This window comes from Podarcis cretensis (assembly GCF_951804945.1).
Source record: "Podarcis cretensis genome assembly, chromosome: 2".
Classification (NCBI taxonomy): Eukaryota; Metazoa; Chordata; class Lepidosauria; order Squamata; family Lacertidae; genus Podarcis; species Podarcis cretensis.
Genome location: NC_137171.1, coordinates 112,981,031 through 113,004,922, shown reverse-complemented (window position 1 = coordinate 113,004,922; position 23,892 = coordinate 112,981,031). Strand labels below are relative to the sequence as shown.

General features: G+C 47.2%; 2 protein-coding genes and 1 long non-coding RNA gene across 10 annotated transcripts in view; 1 reads left to right on the top strand and 2 right to left on the bottom strand.

The window, feature by feature from the left end:
• The window catches only part of VWA7 (von Willebrand factor A domain containing 7), a 46,347-nt gene extending 31,333 nt beyond the window's left edge, over nucleotides 1-15,014 (bottom strand). The window contains exons 1-6 of one of the 6 annotated variants that reach the window (XM_079959217.1): nucleotides 14,885-15,014; nucleotides 9,427-9,713; nucleotides 7,610-7,891; nucleotides 5,058-5,154; nucleotides 2,745-2,867; nucleotides 188-383 (exon numbers count right to left, since the gene is read on the bottom strand). In XM_079959217.1, the coding sequence (XP_079815343.1) occupies nucleotides 188-383; nucleotides 2,745-2,867; nucleotides 5,058-5,154; nucleotides 7,610-7,891; nucleotides 9,427-9,666 (938 nt within the window). In that variant the 5' untranslated portion in view covers nucleotides 9,667-9,713; nucleotides 14,885-15,014. Of the gene's footprint in view, nucleotides 1-187; nucleotides 384-2,744; nucleotides 2,868-5,057; nucleotides 5,155-7,609; nucleotides 7,892-9,426; nucleotides 9,714-10,500; nucleotides 10,645-12,000; nucleotides 12,311-14,884 lie in introns of those variants that run through there. The other 5 variants (XM_079959220.1, XM_079959219.1, XM_079959218.1 and 2 more) reach the window with 5 other exon arrangements.
• Nucleotides 15,015-15,044: 30 nt separating this feature from the next.
• On the top strand, nucleotides 15,045-20,101 carry LOC307209282. 2 transcript variants are annotated; one of them, XR_013835508.1, is made up of 2 exons: nucleotides 15,045-15,139; nucleotides 19,827-20,101. It is a non-coding gene; the product is annotated as an uncharacterized lncRNA (long non-coding RNA). The 2 variants fall into 2 exon arrangements; XR_013835509.1 differs by lacking the exon at nucleotides 15,045-15,139 and adding an exon at nucleotides 17,417-17,741.
• VARS1 (valyl-tRNA synthetase 1) overlaps nucleotides 20,040-23,892 on the bottom strand; it is a 35,969-nt gene continuing 32,116 nt past the window's right edge. For both annotated transcript variants that reach the window (XM_079958272.1, XM_079958273.1), the window contains exons 28-31: nucleotides 23,230-23,341; nucleotides 22,601-22,776; nucleotides 21,679-21,828; nucleotides 20,040-20,247 (exon numbers count right to left, since the gene is read on the bottom strand). In XM_079958272.1, the coding sequence (XP_079814398.1) occupies nucleotides 20,179-20,247; nucleotides 21,679-21,828; nucleotides 22,601-22,776; nucleotides 23,230-23,341 (507 nt within the window). In that variant the 3' untranslated portion in view covers nucleotides 20,040-20,178. The remainder of the gene's footprint in view (nucleotides 20,248-21,678; nucleotides 21,829-22,600; nucleotides 22,777-23,229; nucleotides 23,342-23,892) is intronic.

The following is a 23,892-nucleotide window of genomic DNA, read 5'->3' as shown; positions in this document are numbered from 1 at the left end:
TTTATCGTTTGTTGTGTTTATAACTCGTGCTTTAAGCACGGCGTTCTACAAGTTGTTGTTGTCTATTGTTTGGGATTCATTTGAATGGGAAGCGGCAAAGAAATCCATCAATCGCAGACAGACTGACAGACGTGAGCGCAGCAAGAAGCATTATGTATACACAGCCTTGCGAAACGGGCAGCGTTACCTCATGAACGGCTTGGTCTTTATTTCCCGCCAGAGCTTCTCCAGAAAGTGTACTGAGGCCTCCTGGGCCACGGCAGCGGCTTCCCTGTGCAGGTAATTGTGAGGCGAGAACAAGAACGAGGAGCTGTCCTTATTGATACCACCCCGAGGCTCCCTGTGGCGGCTGTCGTCAAATCTCCCGCCATGGCTGCACTTTCCTGGAAGACGGGGAAATAAGCAAACAGAAGAAGAAGAAGAAGAAGAAGAAGAAGAAGAAGAAGGTGATGATGATGATGATGATGATGATGATTTATTATTTGTACCCTGCCCATCTGGCTGGGTTTCCTCAGCCATTCTAGGTGGCTTCCAACAAAGATTAAAAACACATTAAAATGTCACACATTAAAAACTTCCCTAAACAGGGCTGAGAGGATGCAGGTGGTGCTGTGGGTTAAACCACAGAGCCTAGGGCTTGCCGATCAGAAGGTCAGCGGTTCGAATCCCTGTGACAGGGTGAGCTCCCATTGCTCAGTCCCTGCTCCTGCCAACCTAGCAGTTCAAAAGCACATCAAAGTGCAAGTAGATAAATAGGCAGGAAGGTAAACAGCGTTTCCGAGCGCTGCTCTGTTTCGCCAGAAGCGGCTTAGTCATGCTGGCCACTTGACCTGGTAGCTGTACGCCGGCTCCCTCAGCCAATAAAGCGAGATGAGCACCGCAACCCCAGAGTCGGCCACGAGTGGACCTAATGGTCAGGGGTCCCTTTACCTTTACCTAAACAGGGCTGAGAGAGAGAAAATAAGACCACCAACCCAACTGAAATTTGTGGAGCAAGAGAGAAGTGCTTAAAATGACCATCATCTATGGCACACCAAAGAGCTCCATTTGCCACCGGATCACTTAGCATAATAAAAAAACAGAATTTCCAACCAACCAACAAGGAACTTTAACAGGCCCAGACAGAATTCCATCTTTTTAGATGACCGTGGCAGTAAAAAAGGGAAATGTATGAACCTAAGATGAACCCTGCTAGCAGCCGGCCTAAGCCCAGCATCCATCTCTCACAGTGAACAACCTGATCTCAGGCACTTTACACCTGCAACAAAGATTAATATTGATACACTGGAAGGACAAAAAAATATAGCTTCCCTTGATCCATAGAGAGACGACAACTCTTTAACAGACTGCTTTTCAATGAAGATCACGTATTGACAGATTTAATGGTATTTGGGAAGCATTTATCAAAACCATAGCTCGACTCCTGAACTGACGTATAAACAAGGGATATGATAAATCTATAATAATAATAATTTATTATTTCTACCCTGCCCATCTGGTTGGGTTTCCCCAGCCACTCTGGGCGGCTCCCAACAGAATATTATAAAACATCAAACATTAAAAACTTCCCTAAACATGGCTGCCTTCAGATGTCTTCTAAAAGTCAAGTAGTTGTTTATTTCCTTGACATCTGCTGGGAGGGGGTTCCATAGGGCAGGCGCCACTACCAAGAAGGCCCTCTGCCTGGTTCCCTGTAACTTCACTTCTTGCAGGGAGGGAATCGCCAGAAGGCCCTCGGAGCTGGACCTCAGTGTCTATGTTCCTATACATGACATAGTTTTGGATCCCTAATTACATTCTAACGGTATTTTGTTATGGTTAGCCTCCTCCTTCTCTTTTTCTTATTCATTTTAATCTATTGTAAGGTTTTCAATAAAATATAAATGGGGTGTGGGGGAAAACAACAACAATGACCAACCACCTGTCGATGGGAAGCCTGTAAGCGGCTCATGAGCACAACAGCTCTTCTCCCTGTCTGCTGGTTGCAGCACCTGTTATCCAGAGGCTTACTGCCTCCAACTGTGAAGGGAGAACATGCCATTGTGGTTGGCAGCCATTGATAAGCATCACTGACACCTACAAGAGAGAATCCCATAGTTTAACTACACGCTGTGTGAAGGAAGCCCTGCCCCAAGTATTCCAACATTCAGCTTCACCGCGTGTTCCCCAGGGGTGTAAAGTGTTCGGTGTTTTGAGCTGCCATTTCCCTATAATGTATTCTTATTATTCAGACAGTGATACCCTTCAGGGGCACAGAAGAATCCTGTCGCTCTTTGCAAAGGTTCCTTTGAAAAGCTGGTCCTTGTCCTGAGGGCAGGGTGTGGGGTGGGAACAGACGTTTCCCACATGCCCAAAAGCAACAAAGAGGAAAAGGAAAACAAAAAGCTGCTAGTTCCCACCATGAAGGCAACACACCTTTGCACACTCTCCGGACACCGAGCTGAACTTGTCAAAATGTTTAAATCCAAAAGTTGGCAGCCTTATGCATTAAAAAAAAAAAAAACAAGAAGAAGCTGTCAGGAAAGAAAAATCAATCCCGTGAGAAGAAACCTGAGAGAAAAAGCGCTTCTCTAAAATGAATTTCCATTAAATTCTAAAGGGTTTCAGTGTGAACTGCTGGAAGATGCAGAAGGAATACAAATGAAGAACAACAAAGCCCTTTGAGTCTCATTACTAAACACACAGACACAAAACCCCAGGCCTCAAACAGAGCCTCCCGCTATATTCTGGCAACAAAAGCATACCGATTGGCTTTTCAGGTTGGGCGCCATAGAAACCGGTGGTCAGGAGCCCCTTTTCAAGGAGACCTTCCAAGAGGTTTCCCCGACACGTCCAGTCAGAGCAGTCCGTGCAGGTTCGTACGCCGGCTGGAGGGCAGCAGGAGAGAAAGCCTACTTATTTTATTCTACTCATTTTATTTATTATTTTATTTTACTCAAAGCAAAGCTCCGAAGAGTTTACGCAAAAGGTTGTCAAGTAAAAACAGCAGGCATTAAATTATTAAAATGTAGATAAAAATCAATCAATTTTAAGAACAAAACAACTGGATAAGCCTGCCTCAACAAAGCCTAACAGGGGGTCTGCTGCAAGGGCTGGAGCAGGCATAGGCAAACTCAGCCCTCCAGATGTTTTGAGACTGCAATTCCCATCATCCCTGACCACTGGTCCTGTTATCTAGAGGTGATGGGGAGTTGTAGTCCCAAAACATCTGGAGGACTGAGTTTGCCTATTCCTGGGCTGGAGCTTGAGAGCTAATTCCTGAGTCTTTACAGAGAACAGCGGATGATGGGGCAGCAGCTAAAAGGCCCCGAGGCCTGGACACCTCAGGTGGCATGGATATCCCTGGGTCCTCCAAGGCTGGTTCTGGACACCACAGCATCCGTTCTTATGCTTGGGAGGTGGCCAGATGGGCATCTGTATAGCTCCAGACATCATCTTGTAAAAGGTATTTCCTACAAGAAAATTGTGCTTATTCCTAAATAACTGTGTCTAGCATCAGAAGTAAATTTCATTTAATCCTGCAGTCCCGGTGGTGGAATGATTTAAGTGTGGAACATGGTTGGGGCTGTGGTCTAAACCACTCAGCCTCTTGGGCTTGCCGATCAGAAGGTCGATGGTTCGAATCCCCGTGATGGGGTGAGCTCCTGTTGCTCTGTCCCTGCTCCTGCCAACCTAGCAGTTCAAAAGCACGCCAGTGCAAGTAGATAAATAGGTACTGCTGTGGCAGGAAGGTAAATGGCGTTTCTGTGCACTTTGGTTTCCGTCACGGTGTCCTGTTGCGCCAGAAGCGGTTTAGTCCTGCTGGCCACATGACCCAGAAAACTGTCTGTGGACAAATGTTAGCTCCCTCGGCCTGAAAGTGAGATGAGTGTCGCAACCCCATAGTCGCCTTTGACTGGACCTAACCATCCGGGAGTCTTTACCTTTACCTTTTTACCTTTGTGATTTACCGTAAGTGAGTTAAAAAAGACAAAGCTGCGTATGCTCAGAGTATATGTCTTTTTTTTTCAGAAGGATTGGCAAACTTTTTTTTTTTTTTTTTTTTTTTTGCTTCAGCATGTCAAGAATATAGAAGCAATTGCAAAGCACAGACAGGCAGCAGGAAGAAGAGGAACGGTGTGCTTTACAAGCATGTATAGTCGACTTGCAAGTTACGTATTGCAACTTGCGCATTCAGCTTTATGTGTTTCGCTGGAAAAAAAAGTAAAAAATAAAAATAGGAGGTGGGCATCTGGGACAGGGAGATGTCAGCAATCCCACCTGCCATTGCACTCACACAGGGAGAGTATTTGGAGGTACAGGGAAAATGTGTTTTTATTATGTATCATTTTGGCTTTATGTGCTACCCCTGAAATGTAACTTCTGTGTAAGTTGGTAATACACATGGCTATCTAACAGCTGTGTGTCTGTGTGTGAGTTAAGATAGGGAAAGGGACCCCTGACCATTAGGTCCAGTCGTGGCTGACTCTGGGGTTGCGGCGCTCATCTCGCTTTATTGGCCGAGGGAGCCAGCGTACAGCTTCCGGGTCATGTGGCCAGCATGACTAAGCTGCTTCTGGCGAACCAGAGCAGCGCACGGAAACGCCGTTTACCTTCCCGCTGGAGCAGTACCTATTTATCTACTTGCACTTTAACGTGCTTTTGAACTGCTAGGTTGGCAGGAGCAGGGACCAAGCAACGGGAGCTCACCCCGTCGCGGGGATTCAAACCGCCGACCTTCTGATCGGCAAGTCCTAGGCTCTGTGGTGTAACCCACAGCGCCACCCGCGTCCCCTGTGTGTGAGTTACACACGTGTAATTTTAGTTCAGGGTCTAAAATCACCTAGTCTATCCACTGCCAAGGATAGCAAGCAAGCCAGGGACCCAGGAGTCCTGCGTTCACTCTACAGATTTAACGAAAGACACAACATAGCACAGGCCTCAGTTTCTCTTCCATCCTCATTTAACTGAGGAGTTTTTGCACCAAGTCTCCAACCTCACCCACCCCAGGAACCAACAGAATGAATACTCCACAAGTTGTGGTGGAACATCATCATCATCAAGTTCTAAAACCACACCTTCTGCGATGGACTTGATTTCATAGCCTGGTTGTAGGAGGTGCGGGTGTATCTTCCGATGGCCAAGTTCAATCCAGTTGCTGTGACTGTAGAAATCCTAAACGGAACGGAAGTTTATTAGTGGACACTGTTTACGCTACGACAGCCGCCTGTACTGTTAAGCCCAAAGATGGAAAGAGGAAGCGGTCCCAACCAAAGACGACTGGCAAACCAAGTTAATGGACTGTGCTGAAATGGTGAAATCAACTGGGGAAACTCAGAAATCAAGATGACAAGAAATTTTTAAAAAGAATGGGAAATGTTTATTGTGTACTAGCAAAAGGATTGTAAACAGGTTTGCAGGATCTGCTAAGGCACAACAGATTCGGATGGGTAGAGAAGAAAATAAAACTTTAGACAGTGGGGAAAATAAGCTGGGAAAGCAAGCTAGTTGGTTGGAACAATAATAAAAGTAAGAGTGATATGAGCAAATGCAGTAGAAATGGTGGAAAGAAGAGGACTTAAGCAGAGGATTCTACCCTACCACCTTGATTATGTGACTAAAAACGCCAGTTCCTCTGAGCTTGGACAGAGTTCCTTCCCCTCACTGCTAAAGGGCTACAGCTGGCCCACAGCTGATCTTGAGACCCAGAATATATTAACGGGAGACTTTCCCTTGTGTAAATAGCAGGTGCAGGGAGCCTAATCTGATCAGGACCACAGTATGGGAGACAAAGGATTTTTAAAAACCACTTACAGCATCTTTAGTCACATAACATAATACAATAAAATATAAAACATAATGCAAAACAAAGCCGCGCATGTTGCGTGTAGGAACAAATCTTGTCTGCTTCTCTCAGTTGCTGTTTGGCCTGAAAAACCGCACTGGACATTTTTGAGCCTAAAAGGTTAACATTGGCTGGGACACCATCATGGAATATTTTTGCCCTTTTTTGGTTTTTTTAAAATACTCTCTTAATTTTGCCCATGGCTTAGAAAACAATAAAACACAATAGAGGAGAAATATTGAATCACACTTTCATAAGGCAGTAGATATAAATAATATAAATAACAAGTGTTTCTTGTACGTTGCAGAAGGAATGCAAGTGCAGGAAATGAGTTAAAGGGAAACAGGTATGTAGAAAATCGTAATATAACTCTACAGAAATCATACCATTTTCACATATTCCATATATCTGCCGAGGCTGCTGTCAACGAATGTAGCAGCTGTTCCCTGATAGTTTTGGTGCCTTTCATTTACAAAATAAAGATTACGGCTAAAACCTGAGAGGAATTTTAACTTTGGCGCGGGTGATGAATTATGGGAACTCTGTGCTGCAGATCTAAAGTAAAGGTAAAGGGACCCCTGACCATTAGGTCCAGTCGTGGCCGACTCTGGGGTTGCGGTGCTCATCTCGCTTTATTGGCCGAGGGAGCCGGCGTACAGCTTCCGGGTCACGTGGCCAGCATGACTAAGCGCTTCTGATGAACCAGAGCAGCGCATGGAAATGCCGTTTACCTTCCCGTCTGAGCGGTACCTATTTATCTACTTGCACTTTGATGTGCTTTCGAACTGTCGCAGGGATTCGAACCGCCGACCTTCTGATCAGCAAGTCCTAGGCTCTGTGGTTTAACCCACAGTGCCACCTGCGTCCCTTATTTCATACATACATCAACATATAAACCATTTTGCTCTACCAAGCCATGACTTCCCTCCTTCCCTTCAGTTGGTATCCTTTGTCGCATTCTTTCGCGTATTTTATCCTCTGCAGATCTACTACGGTGCAAATTCTGCAATGAACAGAGACCCCCCTAGAATGGATTTCAGCCCTGCTTTCGACAAAGGCAGCTAAAAAAGCCAATGCAATTCTGGGCTGCATCAATAGGAGTATAGCATCTAGATCAAGGGAAGTAATAGTGCCACTGTATTCTGCTCTGGTCAGACCTCACCTGGAGTACTGTGTCCAGTTCTGGGCACCACAGTTCAAGAAGGACACTGACAAACTGGAACGTGTCCAGAGGAGGGCAACCAAAATGGTCAAAGGCCTGGAAACGATGCCTTATGAGGAACGGCTAAGGGAGCTGGGCATGTTTAGCCTGGAGAAGAGGAGGTTAAGGGGTGATATGATAGCCATGTTCAAATATATAAAAGGATGTCACATACAGGAGGGAGAAAGGTTGTTTTCTGCTGCTCCAGAGAAGCGGACACGGAGCAATGGTTCCAAACTACAAGAAAGAAGATTCCACCTAAACATTAGGAAAACTTCCTGACAGTAGGAGCTGTTCGACAGTAGAATTTGCTGCCAAGGAGTGTGGTGGAGTCTCCTTCTTTGGAGGTCTTTAAGCAGAGGCTTGACAACCATATGTCAGGAGTGCTCTGATGGTGTTTCCTGCTTGGCAGGGGGTTGGACTCGATGGCCCTTGTGGTCTCTTCCAACTCTATGATTCTATGATTCTATGAAAGGCGGCTAGATCAAATCAGGACTAGGGCCAATCATGTTAAATTCTCTACCTCAAAGCCTAATGCCACCTTCCTCTACTACTTCCAGCTTCTCCTACATTTCGGTAAGCACCTGTAAGGTATGGAGCAGCTGCCCCAGCTTGCCCCGGGCGATGACGTACTGCTCCGAACGCACAGCTTGGAGGATCTCTTTGCGGGTTTGCAACAGCCAGCTGTTCGTGGAGCGGATGAGCTCAGAATCAAAGTGGAGCACAGGGTCGTCCCGTGTGGTGTTCGTGAAGTCCATGGCGGCATTGGCATTGGCCACCTGGGCGATAGCCCCACGGAAGCGCTTAGCCGACACCTCAGGACCATAGAAAGCGGCAAAGATGTTGTCAGCCAGGAGGGTCCTGCCCTAGGTGAGAGACGGGGAGGGAAATGAGATCAGGAGACCCTTTCATCTGTAACAGTGGGAACCAGGGCAGTGGGTACAGGCAGCACGGGTGCGAATGAGGCATAACTGGTTTCTTCCTAGGAGCCATTCCATTCTTAACCTGAAACTGTTCTTAACCTGAGGTACCACTTTAGCTAATGGGGCCTCCCGCTGCCACTGCACGATTTCTGTTCTCATCCTGAAGCAAAGTTCTTAACCTGAGGTACTATTTCTGGGTTAGTGGAGTCTGTAACCTGAAGCGTCTGTAACCCGAGGTACCACTGTATAGGAAACCCCGAAGAGTCAGTTCCAATCGAGGGAGATGGGCCAAAGGTTTCATTCAGCACAACTCCCTGCACCCATAAATTGTGTGTGCCTGTTCTAGTGGCTGAGGAATTACATGAGGTCCAGCGCCGAGGGCCTTCTGGCGGTTCCCTCCCTGAGAGAAGTGAAGTTACAGGGAACTAGGCAGAGGGCCTTCTCAGTAGTGGCGCCTGCCCTGTGCAACGCCCTCCCATCAGATGTCAAGGAGATAAACAACTCTCTGACTTTTAAAAGACAACTGAAGGCGGCCCTGTTGAGGGAAGTTTTTAGCTCCTCCATGACAGGTGGCCATCCAACTTCTGCTTAAAAACCTCTAAGAAAGGAGAGCGACATCTGGAGGACCACAAGTCCCCCATCTTGGGGGTGTATGGCAATTCTGACCTAGGTGGGCCAGTGACTGCTCAGTTTAAAGTTGGTTGCTTCCCGTGTTCTCCAGTGTCCCTAACCCAGGCATAGGCAAGTGCGGCCCTCCAGTTGTTTTGGGACTACAACTCCCATGATCCCTAGCTAACAGGACCAGTGGTCAGGGATGATGGGAATTGTAGTCCCAAAACATCTGGAAGGCTGCGTTTGCCTACGCCTGCCCTAACCCTTACTTGCCATTTCAGCCTGCCCACCCCTAGGGCTAGCATTATTTTATTTTATTTCATTTATTTATTAAATTTAGTATCCCTATCGTGTTTTATGACTTCCTTGATATTGTATGTGGGCTGGAACTGGTCTGTGACCGAAATAATAAAATTCTTTATTCAATTTATATACTGCCATAATCCCTGGGGTCTCAGGGTGGTTTGCAGAAAAAAATAAAGATATAAAACCACAAAATAAATAATAATAATAATAATAATAATAAACCTAATAATCCCCCCACAAAAAACAACATTTTAAAAAGGCATAGGATGTAAATCAGATCAACCAAAGGCCTGGTTAAAAAGGAACAGTTTTTGCCTGGTGCCTGAAGGTGTATAATGAAGGCGCCAGGCCAACTTCCCTGGGGAGAGCATTCCACAGACAGGGAGCCACTACAGAGAAGGCCCCGTTCTCGTGTCGCCACCCTCCAGACCTCTCAAGAAGGAGGCTCACGAAGTTGGGCCTCAGAAGATGATCTCAGGGTCCAGGAAGGTTCATATGGAAAGACCTCTGTTTGTCACTAGGGCAGCCCTGCTGGTGTCCAGACCCGCCATTCCTCTCACCTTGAAGTCCTCCTCCCGGATACCTTTCCCCTTGGTGGGATGCTGCATCTCCACAAAGATGCGCAAGGTGACATTGAGGATGGCCTCCTCGGTCATGTCCTGGTGGGTGATGGAGTCCCAGGTGAAAGCCATGGTGCGAGACCAGAAGTTGGGGAAGAAGGCGTGGGCTCCTGGCGGAGGCAAATGCAGCAGCGGCAGGAGCCACAGGAAGCGCCAGAACCAGGCCAGGGGATGGTCCATATTGGATGCATTTATCAGGAAGAAAAGAATCCAAGGAAATAGTAAACCTAAAAACAATTCAGAAACAAAAATCCAAACAATTCAGAAAGCACTTTTCAAACCCTCTACATCACATTTCTCCTTGGGAGAAAGGCGATGGCAAACCTAGACAGCATCTTAAAAAGCAGAGACAACACCTTGCCAACAAAAGCCCGTATAGTTAAAGCCATGGTTTTCCCAGTAGTGATGTATGGAAGGGAGAGCTGGACCATAAAGAAGGCTGATCGCCAAAGAATTGATGCTTTTGAATTCTGGTGCTGGAGGAAACTCTTAAGAGTCCCATGGACTGCAAGAAGATCAAACCGATCCATTCTGAAGGAAATCAGCCCTGAGTGCTCACTGGAAGGACAGATTGTGAAGCTGAGGCTCCAATACTTTGTCCACCTTGTGAGAAGAGAAGACTCCCTGGAAAAGACCCTGATGTTGGGAAAGATGGAGGGCACAAGGAGTAGGGGACGACAGAGGACGAGATGGTTGGACAGTGTTCTCAAAGCTACAAACATGAGTCTGACCAAACTGCGGGAGGCAGTGGAAGACAGGAGTGCCTGGCGTGCTCTGGTCCATGGGGTCACGAAGAGTCGGACACGACTAAACGACGAAACAACAACACATCACAAAAGGAATGGCTTCCCTGAGTAAATAAGAAGCTCATCTTTTACAGCAGGAGCAGACTGACTTTAGTCTCGTTTGGGTGTACTTTATTTTTCCACCAGAATTCCATGATGTATCGGGTACTTTAAATTTATGGTGCTATAATGCCTACTCAGGATCTTCTAGTCCCAAGCTGTAACTAACCTGTATTTGGTGATCCTGAGTTGGCATTCTTGCTCAAGAACCGTAAGGAGTGCTTTGCTGGCTCAGGCCCAAAGTCAACTGTTTTTGACTTCGCAGCATTCTCTGTTCTGCATAGCGGCTGGTGGTTTCTCCTCCGCTGCTTTGCAGGAGTGGCTTCTGCTAGGGTAGATTTGAGACTTCTTACCGGAATTGTCACCTGTGTGCAGCTAAACAATCACAGGATCTTACCTGGAAGGCACAACAGCCCACTTCACTTATCTTCTCAAGTGTGAATGTGGCCGTCCCCCTTGCAAATAATAACAATGTACCTGCAAATGCATGCATTATATAGGTGTGCTCATGAGGGGGTAAGACTAGGCCTCTGCACAATGAGAAGAGCCATCACTCAGTAGTGGAGCATCTACTTTGCAGGCAGAATATCCTGGGTTCAAATTCTGGCATCTCCTAAGCAATTGCCCAGCTTTCGCCAGCTTTGAGAAGGCAGCGCAAGGGGTGCGAGAGGATCAGATTTTGACCTTGCGCCGTATTACCAAGGTCCACACTGCAGGACTGATGGGAGCTGGAGGAATGTAACAACAACAACAACTTGTTTCCTGTACCTAGCCACTCTGAGGAGCTTGCAACAAAATACAGCAGCACCCAAAGGGCACCACGTTGGCGATCCCAGCCCTAAACGACCCAAGCAAGTGGGTTCACACATGCCGAAGAGAAACTGTACATGCAGAGACAAAACACTTCCATACATAGATTCATCACAGCAGCCACGTGATTTACTTACTTACAAGATATTATACCAACCATTTATTATTATTATTATTATTATTATTATTATTATTATTATTCTTTATTGATTAAAAATTTGCATATCTATACAAACTTTATATGCTATCTCTTTCCGTATGAAAAAAGAAAATTATGTAGAGAATAGAAAAAATTTAAAGGAGCAAAAAAGAGGGAAAGAAAACATAAAGAAATAACAAAGATACGAAGTAAAAAAAAAATCAAAAGAAAAGACAAGACAATATTATTTACACAATAAAAGTGTTCATCACAATCCCTCAAATCCTTCTCATTACACTGTAATATAAACATTCTTTTTAGCACAGATTTGTATTGTATAATATCATTTCTTTCTACTTTGTATATATTCCTCTAATCGTTTTCTTTACAAATATCACTCAATTTCTGCTAATATGGAATTATTTGTACAATAAAGTTTTACATAGTTCTTGAATATTATCCATTCTCTAGTTGTTTTTTGTTTCGATATTCCTCTAACTGATCCCATCAGTTTTGCTAATTGTAGCTATTCTAACATGAGTATCTGCCAGTCAGCAATCTCTGGAAGCGTGTCATTCTTCCAGTTCCTTGCCAACCATTAACAAAACGTTCTCTGGACAATTCACCGGCCTGCTGTGAGATGAAGGATGACTGCCATTCTCTTCCTACAGACCATTGATATTTTCATGCTAGATAAACCTGAACGGAACTCCTCTTTACCTAGCAAGGGCTTCAGCTCAAGGCTGCATGAAATACATACACACACACACACACACACACAGTGGAATCCGTGGTATTTGTCTCTTTTTGGTGGTCTCTTGTGTTTTTCCCCCTCCTCCTTTACGCAAACTCTGCATGTTGACCGTTGAGATCTGTGTCATTTCTTAGAACTCGGCTGGCAAGGAAAGCAGCTTGGGCTGAGAAGATAACAGCTCTGGCTACACTCCTGGATAACACACACGCCCCAAACTGACAAAAACAGCACAGAGAAACAGCAGGGGGTGGCGCATGCTGCTGAGAGCACATGAATCCAAGTTCACAATGTTCCCAAGCATGGCTGATCCCACCCCCCGCTCCCCCTGCACCGACTGGGGGTGTACCACAGAAAGATCTGGTGGCACTGAAGAACTGACAGCACACACCCGAACTCTCAGCGAGCTGGAAGCCACCCAAAGCAGCCTGGGCATTCCTTCACCTTGCTGGCATCTTTTGAGCTATATCTTTTCTGGTTGTGAATGGGCAAGGCCAGCCGTGTAAACTTAAATACAGTCCTGAATTCAGGGAGACCAGAACAGCTGTATTGCTGGATTATCCCAAAGTCCATCTAGCCTGCTTCTGTTTCCAACAGCAGCCAGAGAGAGCTTATTTGTCCTGAATGTAGAGAGAGATCTCCTTCATCCACGGAACAGAGGAAGCTACCTTATGCAGGCAGACCAACCTGGCCATGCAGCTAAACCAATGTAAACAGAGCCAGCGTGGTGTAGTGGTTAAGAGCGGTAGACTCCTAATCTGGTGAACCGGGTTCACGTCTCCGCTCCTCCACATGCAGCTGCTGGGTGACCTTGGGCCAGTCCCACTTCTCTGAAGTCTCTCAGCCCCACTCACCTCACAGAGTGTTTGTTGTAGGGGAGGAAGGGAAAGGAGAATGTTAGTCGCTTTGAGACTCCTTCAGGTAGTGATAAAGCGGGATATCAAATCCAAACTCCTCTTCTTCTTCAACACTGATGGGCTACAGCTGTTCTGGATTTCAAGCACGGCAAAACCACATCAATCTTATCTTGTAGAAACCAACTTACGGCCATTGCCATAAGGATAACGTTCTTAATAACGGCACACTCTCTTTAAGTGCTTTTGTTTCACTGACCCCTATATTCGCCACTGGGTCATTTGCCAAGTACGGGCAACACCGAATAACTGCGTTCGACAATGTTTGCTATGACCTGCGGTCATGAGAATAAGTTACCCACCTGAGATTTGTAGGCTATTAAGTAGTAGAAGAACAGCCGGCAGAACGCCGTGTGCTACACAAGCCGCACCCACCCCCTTTGCAGCTTTCAACACACAACACAGGAATAGTAACACACACTTCACTGTTATATGGTTACACATGGACAAGCAAAATGGGAACGAACACACAAGTCAGTAGGCAGCACTGTAACTAGGGGAGGGTAGTCAGATTTTTTGCCCCTGTGAAGCCTGTGTGTGTGTGTGTGTGTGTGTGTACGCACGCAAATTCACATGGGATGGGGTGCCAAACCAGGTGAAGTGAAGCCTAGTTTTGCCCCTGCAATAGGAGCTGTTCAGGCACCAGACTGGCCTGCAACCTAAGCCTCCTGCGCCACTTACTTGTTTTCCTTTACATTTTTAGCAATGATACAAAAGGAGACCATTACATATAGCAAAAATAAAAGTTAAAAAAATTCACACCCTCCAACATTTATCTGATGGTAATTGGGATGTCCTGTTCCATTATTATTATTATTATTATTATTATTATTATTAGTCCCTGCCCATCTGACTGGATGGTCACTCTGGGCAGCTTCCAACATATATAAAAAACATAATAAAACTTTAAACTTTACAAAAAACAAAAAATTTTCCTTCAGATGTCTTCTAAAGATTGTATATTTGCTTATCTCCTTGGCTTGGGGGGGGGTCACATACCTCCATAATACCCTCCCACATTTCTCCGATGGAAATAGGGTCGTCCTAATGAAAAGCGGATCAAATCAGAAATGGTTTCTGCGAATCCGGTGCTCTCCCTGGAAAAGAGGGACACTTGGAGGGTCGGAAAAGTATTGGTGGGTTGATGGGTTTCCTACGGCAAGTGAGGACCAAAACCAGAGCCCCCCCCCCAAAAAAAAGCTGAAGACTACGACAACTTATTGATCGCCAAAGAATTGATGTTTTTGAATTATGGTGCTGGAGGAGACTCTTGAGAGTCCCATGGACTGCAAGAAGATCAAACCTCTCCATTTTGAAGGAAATCAGCCCTGAGTGCTCACTGGAAGGACAGATCCTGAAGCTGAGGCTCCAATACTTTGTCCACCTCATGAGAAGAGAAGACTCCCTGGAAAAGACCCTGGTGCTGCGAAAGATGGAGGGCACAAGGAGAAGGGGACGACAGAGGACGAGATGGTTGGACAGTGTTCTCGAAGCTACAAACATGAGTTTGACCAAACTGCGGGAGGCAGTGGAAGACAGGAGTGCCTGGCGTGCTCTGGTCCATGGGGTCACGAAGGGTCGGACATGACTAAACGACTAAACAACAACAACAACAACAAATGAAAAGCGGATCAAATCAGAAACGATTTCTGCGAATCCAGAGCTGTCCCTGGAAAAGAGGGATACTTGGAGGGTCGGGAAAGTATTGATGGGTTGATGGGTTTCCTATGGCAAGTGAGGACCAAAACCAGAGCCCAAATCTTAAAAAAAAAATAAAAAATAAAGCTGAAGACTACGACAGCTTATTGACACGAAGTGAGCAAAACAAACACAAACACCATCCCCTGGGAAGGAAGGCACTCCGCCCTTTTCTCAGATCTCCCCAGCCCCAAACCCCTCCCCTCCCTCCAAGATCCCCTAAAAAAGACGCCAGACCTACCGGGCAGGTTCCAGCCGCAGGAATTGACTCAGAAGCAGCTCACCTGTCGCGGAGGAGGAGAAGCCCCGGGAATGAGAGGGGAGCGCGTGGGAGGGGGGAGCCCCCACGCCGCGCCTCCTTTGCAATCTCTCCTCCCACGCCTCGGCAAAGCGGGGGGGGGGGGGCGGGGGGTGTTGGTCTTGTTGCCTCCGCGGGCGCCGCCCCTCTGCCGGGACACCGGATCTCCCGCCCCTATTAATAGAGGGCAAGAAGTAGGTACGATGCCAACCGGTGCCGCTGCCGCTGCAGTCACGGGCTATAATTACAGCGCACGTGAACGGAGGAGGAAGGGAGAGTGGGGGGGAAAGGGCGGGGCGCGCAGATCAAGCCCCCGGTTCCTGCCTGGGGGACCCAGGCGTCCGGGATTGCCTCCCCCACCCCCACCCCTCTTAAAATCCACCCGCCTCCCCGAGCGAGGCTCTCCACCTGTTTTTATTTTTTCTGGATGCGCCCTTAGAAGGCAGCGCGGAGAGATCCTGCAGGTGCCATGCGCGTTCCCCAGTCATCGCTTCTCCCAAGAAGTAGCCGGCCGGGGTTTCTGTTTAAAGCGCAAGAGCAAGGCCCGCGTGGGGGGGGGGTGGAAAATTTGACCCCAGGTGACCTAGTAAATGCTCGGCCCCGTCCCGCGTACACAGTCTTACAAAGAGGTTTTTGTTGTTTTTTTGTACGGGGGCGCTTATTCCCAGTAATCCCAAGAACTGCACGTCTCGTTCTCCTTCCCCTCCAAATAATTAAAATAATCCAGTAATTCGAGGGAAAGGCAAGGGGGTGGCAGTCGTCCATATGCAACAGTGGACTGGCCTTGCAGTTGAAATTTAGGGAGACTCTTGAGAGTCCCGTGGACTGCAAGAAGATCAAACCTATCTCAGGAAATCAGCCCTGAGTGCTCACTGGAAGGACAGATCCTGAAGCTGAGGCTCCAGCACTTTGGCCACCTCATGAGAAGAGAAGACTCCCTGGAAAAGACCCTGATGTTGGGAAAGATGGAGGGCACGAGGAGAAGGGGACGACAGAGGACGAGATGGTTGGACAGTGTTCTCGAAGCTACAAACATGAGTTTGACCAAAGTGCGGGATGCAGTGGAAGACAGGATTGCCTGGCGTGCTCTGGTCCGGGGGTCATGAAGAGTCGGACACGACTAAACAACTAAACAACAACAACATTCATGCATTCATTCATTCATTCATTCATTTAATACATGGGTGTAGCTGGGGGGGGCAGGGAAGGGCAGCTGCCCCCCACTTAATAACATTCAATAAAAAGACAGCAATCTGAGGTTCTGCCCCCACTCCCTAACAAAAGGCCACCCCAACCCAACAAAAACCCTGGCTACGCCTATGATTTAATATACCAACCTTTGCCTTCCGAGGATCTCAAGGTTGTGTACACGGTTCTCCTCACAACAACCCTGTGAGGAAAATTAGGCTAAGAGATGGCGACTGACCCCAAGTCCCCCAGCGATGCTTCATGGCCCAGTGGGGATTCGAACCCTGGTCTCCCAGGCCCTAGTCCAACACTCTTAACCATTACGCTACACTGGCATAATGGTAGCATCGTATCCCTTCTTCTCCCCTCACACAAAAAAACTTGGGAGCTGTAGTTTGTTAATCGTGCTGAGAGCTGTTAGGAGGCCCATGCACACACAATTCCCTTCCGCCGGCCCAACCGTGAGGCGTGAGGTGACCACCTCAGCTGACAAGCTGAGGGTCTGCAGATCTCACCTCCAAGGAATTGCCGCCTGCTGCCCCCACCGCCATTGCTGATGTTTTAGCAATGCCTCTGGTGCACTCCTTGGAGACTGGATCTGTGCCCCCACCGGAGTGCCACCTCCACTGCAGCCTCAGGGGCTGTTTTCCTTCCACCTCTGGCAGGGATGCCCTCTGGGGTATCCTGGGCTCTGCACCCACCTAGTGGGATTCAGAGCAGTTCACTAACCCCCCCCCCCACCCTACCCCACAATAGGCCAGGATATGGGTGATTTGAGTTCCACCACCCTTTTTTTTGAATTTTAAATTTATACTTTTCAGATATATACATTCCACTGATTTTACAATCATTTTGACATTTTCAAACCTGACTTCCTTCCCCTTTCTGCGGTTCCTTAAATTTATTTTTAATATATTCTGCATATCCAAATTCACTTAACTTATTCATTTATTTATCTTCTTTAAATATATACTCATATAACTGCAGGTTATTACAATAATCCTGCCAGTGTTTTTATCTGTTTACAATTTATTTGTAAATATTCAATAAACCATTTCCACTCTCTTATAAAAAGTTTGTTATCTTGATTTCTTATTCTCTCCCCCCCCTTTTTAAAAATAATTTTTATTGAATGATTTTATGTTACAAAAAACAATTATTCTTATTCTTCTGGTAAGCTTCGCCATTTCTGCATATTCCATAAGTTTTTGCATATAGTCTTCCTTTGCTGGACCTTCTTTCCATTTTTGGGCAAGTAACATTCTTCCCATTAGTCACATACATGAATAATTTTCTATACAGTTTAGGTAGTTCTGTCCCTATAATTCCCAAGAGAGAGACTTCTGGGTTGTTTTACAAACGTTATTTTGAACATCTTTTTCATTTCATTGTATATCATTTCCCAGTCAGCCTTATGAGTTCCAACCCCCCTTGTTCATGATCTGTGTTTTTATTCCCAGCTTGTTCCCCTTCTTCCCAGGCCATTTTGTGGTCTGCCTCAGGTGGCAAAATGTCTTGAGCTGGCCCTGATTCCCCTACCATTCCCAAGGGTGGTTTAACAGGTCAACATCTCTTCTCAAGGAACAGCATCCTGGCATGGAAATTAGAGCAGGTGGATCTTATTTTCCCCAGAATACAGTGCTTCCCAGGTGTGTTTGTTAGAAAACAGCCATCTTTCAGAGTGACAGAACAGGCCCGAGTCAACTCTGGCATCTTCAAGTAGGACTGGAAATGCTGAAACCTGACTGAAACCCTGGCTAGCTGCTGCCAGCCAGTGTATGAAATCCTGAGCTAGGTGACCAGTGGGCTGACTCTGGAAACAGCTGGTCTCCCTAGGGGAGATAACAGGCCCTTGTGTGCTCACGAGGGCAAGTTTTTTATTTTTTAAGTACACCCAAGCATTCTCCATCACAGACACTCCTCTGCATTACGGCTAACCCACAAGAGAGCCATTTTCACCCATCAGGGACAAGGTTCTTACGCATTAACCTAAGTGGTTTCTTGGCTCAGAAGGTGGAACTGAGTCATAGTGGCAAAAAATTGCTGAATGCTTTAAGAGGGTGTGGTAAGGGCGAGTTTTGAGAATAGCAGAGGAGACAGGACTAGCAGACAAGGAGGCATGAGAGCCCAACTTTTCTGGGTTACTCGGGCAATAACATTTAGGTCTGGCTGTCAAGTTAGGTAAGGATGAGTGCGTGAGAACTTGAGTTACCAAGCTTTGCTTTTTCACAGCACCTGGATCTGCAGTTGCAAATGTTTATGGCCCTGCTATGCAAAATTTTGCCAACTATATAATTCCACCAAAGTTTAAGGACACAGCTACAGAAGCAGAATAATTATGGAGCAATTCAGAAACCCTGTTTCACCTTGCTGAGATACATATATATGTGTATCTTGCTATTAGAAATGCTTTGGGCAATTCAAAAGCTCTTCAGCTGGCATGTGAATGTACTCAGGAGAGAGACGTGATTAAACATTTGAAAGTTTTGAGGACCGGGACATTCCTGAGTGGATAAACTTACCACAGGTTCACGGGCAGAGGATGGGACAGGCAGAGCCTTTTAGCTAAAATTGGAGGCGAGGGGAAAGCATAGACTTCTTCAAATATTTTAAGGGCTGTCACATGGAAGACGGAGCAAGCTGGTTTTTCTCTCTTCTGGAGAGTCGGAACCGAAACAAGGGCTTCAACTTACAAGGAAGGAGATTCCAGCGAAACATCAGGAAGAACTTTCTGAGAGTTAAGAGCTCTTTGACAGTGGAACGGACTCCCTTTGGAAGGTGGTAGACTCTCCTTCCTTGGAAGGTTTTAAGCAGAGGTTGGAAGACCATCTGTCAGGGATGCTTTAGTTGAGATGCCTGCATAGCAGGGGGTTGGTCTAGATGACCCTCGGGGACCCTCCCAATGTCTAGGGAAAGCACATCATGCTGAACCACCATTTCACTATGCCTTTTGCAGCACATTCTTAAAAGAGGCCATATTTTTGGATGTTTTGGTGTAGGAGGGTCTGCTTCACCACCAGAATAATTATTTCTGTTCTGTTATGCAGCACCAGAAGAGGTTTTTAAACATGTTATAAGCTTCTTGAAGAGCTCTGGGTAACAAGCGACTAACACGTCTAATTATAATAACATCAGCAATAAGATTACATAGAAATGCTATACAAGTTCAACCAAGGTCAGTGGGGGGGGGGACCCACACCAAGAAGGCCATGTCTGAATTTGCCATTAGGACTGTGTGTGCATCACAGTTAGGGAGTAGGCATAAAAGCAAAAGCAAAATGTCCCGTTCAACAAAAAAAAAAATAAGTGTCTAGTCTTTTAGGACTGCAAAATATATGCCTGAAGTATATAGGGAACGGACTCTGCCTTCTGAAAGAGGTGGATGAGTTAAGATGACCAGGGTTTCAGTAAAAATTACACATGCACTAATGCGGGGAACCTATGCAAATTTGTATGGTTTATAGTGAATTGCACTGTTCTTGGTAATTAAGTGTAGAAATAAATTAAGCATGGTCTTGACTCAACTCCAAACAGATCCACAGCATCGACTCCAATCCTATACAGAGCAGTAATGCTGAAATGAATGAACCTAAGTTAGCCTTGTCCATTAGCTTCAATGGGTTTACTCTGAGTAGGACGAGCCCTGTCTACCTTTAATTGAGCTCTCCTTATTTTATTACCCTTTGTTTGATTGCAGGTGGATGTACAAACCAACTCCACTAAACCTTTGCGTTTGAATGCTCTGCGACATCGATGGCCCATTCACACATTCGGAGTCATCACTTGAAGGCTGCAGCAAACAACTGACCAGTGCCAACATGTGAACCTGCCAGCAGACCCAAAGGGCTAGGTTGGCCATGCCTTGCATTCGCTTGCTTCTTTACAAACCAATGACACCGCAACCTTCTAACTCAGCAAAATATTTTAATGTCTCTGCAGAAAATAGAATAAACCAAGGAGAGCTGAACCGAAGACGAGTCTTCTTTTCTCAACGTAAAAGGGCTTAAAGTTCTCCTCTCCCTTCCTCCCACCCCTTAGGATCAACGTATTCAGAGCATCTTCTTGAAGTTCTCAATGGCTTCTTCCGACTTCCGCAATTCAGTCTCGCTTTGTTTCAGCTGGGGAAAGGGGGGGGGGGATGAACAATTTATTTTTCATCGTTCCTCCCTATTCCTAGAATGGGCACCACAAGCTACCTGGGGTCCCTGATGAACAGCGTCAACGTGAGCAAAGCAGAGGTGCGAGGGAAGCGTAAGCAACACACTTTTATTTAATTAAAACGGCTGAGACTAATGGCCTGGCAAGGCCATTGCATGTTAGGTACCAGATCCTAAAACCCAAGCGAGAAATCCTAGGGCAGGCTTCCTCAACCTCGTTCCTCCGGATGTTTTGAGACTACAATTCCCATCATCCCTGACCGCTGGTCCTGCTAGCTAGGGATCATGGGAGTTGTAGGCCAAAAAATGTCTGGAGGGCCGAGGTTGAGGAAGCCTGTCCTAGGGAGTAGGAAGCCTGTTGAAAGCTAGCGTTCAGTGCAGGGAAGCCTGAGGAGCCACAGTAAACAGGTTTGCAATTTGGGAGTCCTCCCAGATGCCGTTTAGCATCAGGTTACGGTGGCAGCAGTGGCTGGGGGGCATTTGCCCAGCTGAGACGGGTGAGCTGCCTGCACCTCTTTTTGAGGAAGTCAGATGCAGCTGCACGCCTTCGTCCTAAGGTTGGGAACCTCAGGTCTGCTAGTCAAATGCAGCCCTTTTAAACCTCTGATCCCAGCCCTTGGGATTCTCCCTAGGCCCCACCTCTAGCCGGTTCTGCTCTGTGCCCTCGTAGAGTCATAGGGTTGTAGAGTCGAAAGGGACTACAAGGATCGTCTGGTCCAATTCCCTGTATTGCAGGAACCTCTTGTCCTACGTGGGGCTTGAACCCACAACCCTGAGATTGCAAGACCCATGCTCTACCGACAGAGCTATCCCAAATGCTCTGCACTCGGCAGGGATGTGCTGTTGAACTGGGACAATCCCCAGATGGAGAAGTGTGCAAGGGGGCATTCGGGCCCCACAAGACCGACCCCAAGGGAACGTGGCCCTCAGGCCAATTCCCCATCTCTCTCTGCCTTACTCACATCCAGGTTGGATTACTGCAACACATTCAACAAGGGGATTTCCTTTAGAGAGTCTGGGAAGCTTCACCGGGAAGCAGAACGTGCGTGGGGAACCTATGGCTGCCCGGGTGCTGCCGAACCACAACTCCCATCAGCCCTAGCAAGCATGGTGAGTCATGCAGGATGATGGGAGTTGTAGTTCAGCGACACCTGGAGGGCCAAAGGTCGCTGGTCCAGAATGAAGACGCAAGGATGTTCATGGGCCTAAGCTGCAACGCCTGCACTGGCAACCAACTTTCTTGCGGTCACAATTCAAGGCCTTTAAAAAGCCCTCAATGGCTTTGGCTCAGGCGACAGCAGCAGGAATGTTGCTCATCACTAGAGCCCCGGAGGCGTTGCCTATGCGACTTTCAGAGGTTTTTTTTTTGGGGGGGGGGGCGGTTTTCCTTACCTTGGCTGCATCCGCCTCCTGGACCTTGGCAGGCACTTTGGCAGCATAGTCCGGGCTGCCCATGCGCTCCTGCAGCCGAAGGATTTGCTTCTGCAGCTCTGCTTTTTTGCTCGCCAGTTTGGAAATCTCCTTCTCGGCATCGATCAAGCCCTGGCACAGGAGGATGGAAAAGTACAGGGGAGTGGGGGGAAATGCAGAGTGCATCTTAATTAATGGACAGCAGGGAGAGTCTCTCTCTCTCTCTCGGCCTCCATTGACCGGCACGACACAAATGCCCCTACCTCCAAAAATAAGATACAGATCCCCACTAGTGAATACTGTACTGAAGAGTATCCACGCACAGGTTAATCAACAAAGCATGCACTGAAATCTATTAGTTTTCAGAAAAGAGTCCTAGTCCTTGTGGATTATTTCTTTTTTAAGAAAAGCTCAGAAAGCATGGCTGCCATCTGTTTCAGAAATGTATTATTTGTAATTAACAGCCATCAAAACAGCACTGAACAGCTTATTCTTCCTAACATCTATGGCTAGAGCAGTGTTTACCAAACCTGGCGTCTCCAGCTGTTTTTGGACTACAACTCCCATCATCCCTAGCTAGCAGGACCAGTGGTCTGGGACGATGGGAATTGTAGTCCAAAAACAGCTGTTTGGGAAACATTGGGCTACCAGGCATGGCCAAACTTGGCCCTCCAGCTGTTTGGGGACTACAACTCTTATCATCCTTAGCTAACAGGACCTGTGGTCAGGGATGATGGGAACTGTAGTCCCAAAACAGCTGGAGGGCCAAGTAGACAGAGTTAGGCAACAGAGTGAGGTGACAGGGAATAGTGGTGGTTGCTGGTGGGAGAGACCGGAGAGCTGGGCTGTAGCTGATGCCAGAGCCCCAAACTTGCTGGCTGGTCGCGCAGGTAACGTTGCGTACCTTGAGCAGAAGATGGACGGTGCATTTGTCGGAAGCGATGGCCACGGCACAACCAGGAGGGGGCGCTTGCCCAGGCTCCAGAACCAGCACTTGGTTGGAGGAGCTGAGAGTCCGGATGTAGCTAGAGCAGCAAGATACGGACTGTGTTGTTCCGGGATCCAGGCACTGCAGGTAACCTGGGAAGCAGAGGGAGAGGAGCTCAGAGCTGGAGAAATGGAGATGCTGGCCTGTCTGAACCTCCCTTGGCTTTTGCGGCTGACATTCCTTGCAGGGCTGGCTCCTCCCTCAGGACCTCTTAGATCTCCTTTTCCATCCCTTGGTCAAATTAGGAAACCCATCCTACCTGGAGACACTGGGGATTGAACATGGGACCTTCTGTGTGGCTCTACCGCTGAGCCACAGGTCTCCTTTGAGTTCAAATCCCTGCTCAGCTATGAGTCCTGGAATGTCCTGGAGACAAGCAGCTGCATTCTCAGCCTCACTCTGAGCCACAGGGCCCAAGCAACTGAGAAGCCACAACACACATGCTGATTTATTCCGCCTTGAGATTTTGCCGTGTGTTCGGGCTCTGAAGACCAATGGCAGCTTCCTTTGTTCCAAATGAAGACCCTTTCCCCCTCTCCACTCACAGTCAGCTTTGGTCTTGGTGAGGTTGTAGTCCGCCCGGAGTGATCGAACAGCCCTAATGATGCTCAGCGCAAAGTCCACGGTGTGGTCCAAGCCCTCGTCCCTCCAGCAGTACTGGGGTAAGGCGGGAAAAGGGTTAACAGTGCCCCGGTTTAAAGTGATGTTTTGGGTATCGCGAGACAACAAATCAGAAGGGGATAAAGCAATGAACTTGACCCAAAAAGAGACACTTCCGAGAGGGACAGAAGTTTGAGCTTTCTTATATTATTATTCAGCCTTCGCGAACCTGGGGCTTTGGACTACACATCCCATCAGCCCTCTGTGCTAGCTGTGACTGATGGGAACTGCGGTCCAGAACACCAGGGCTACTGAAGCTTTAGGAAGCCTTTCCCATCATCTACAGAGGATCGGTTTATATCTGATGAGACTTTGTTTCAGAGTTTGCCAAGTTGGTTATACAGACTTACTTCAGAAGCCGAATGGAATCTGTTCCGGAAGTCTGTTCGACTTCCAAAACCAAGGTGTGGCTTCTAATTGGCTGCAGGAAGCTCCAGCGGCCAATCAGAAGCTATGGAAGCCGCGCTGGACGTTCAGGTTCCAAAGAACGTTCGCAAACCGGAACACTCACTTCCGGGTTTGCGGCGTTTGGGAGCCAAAACGTACAA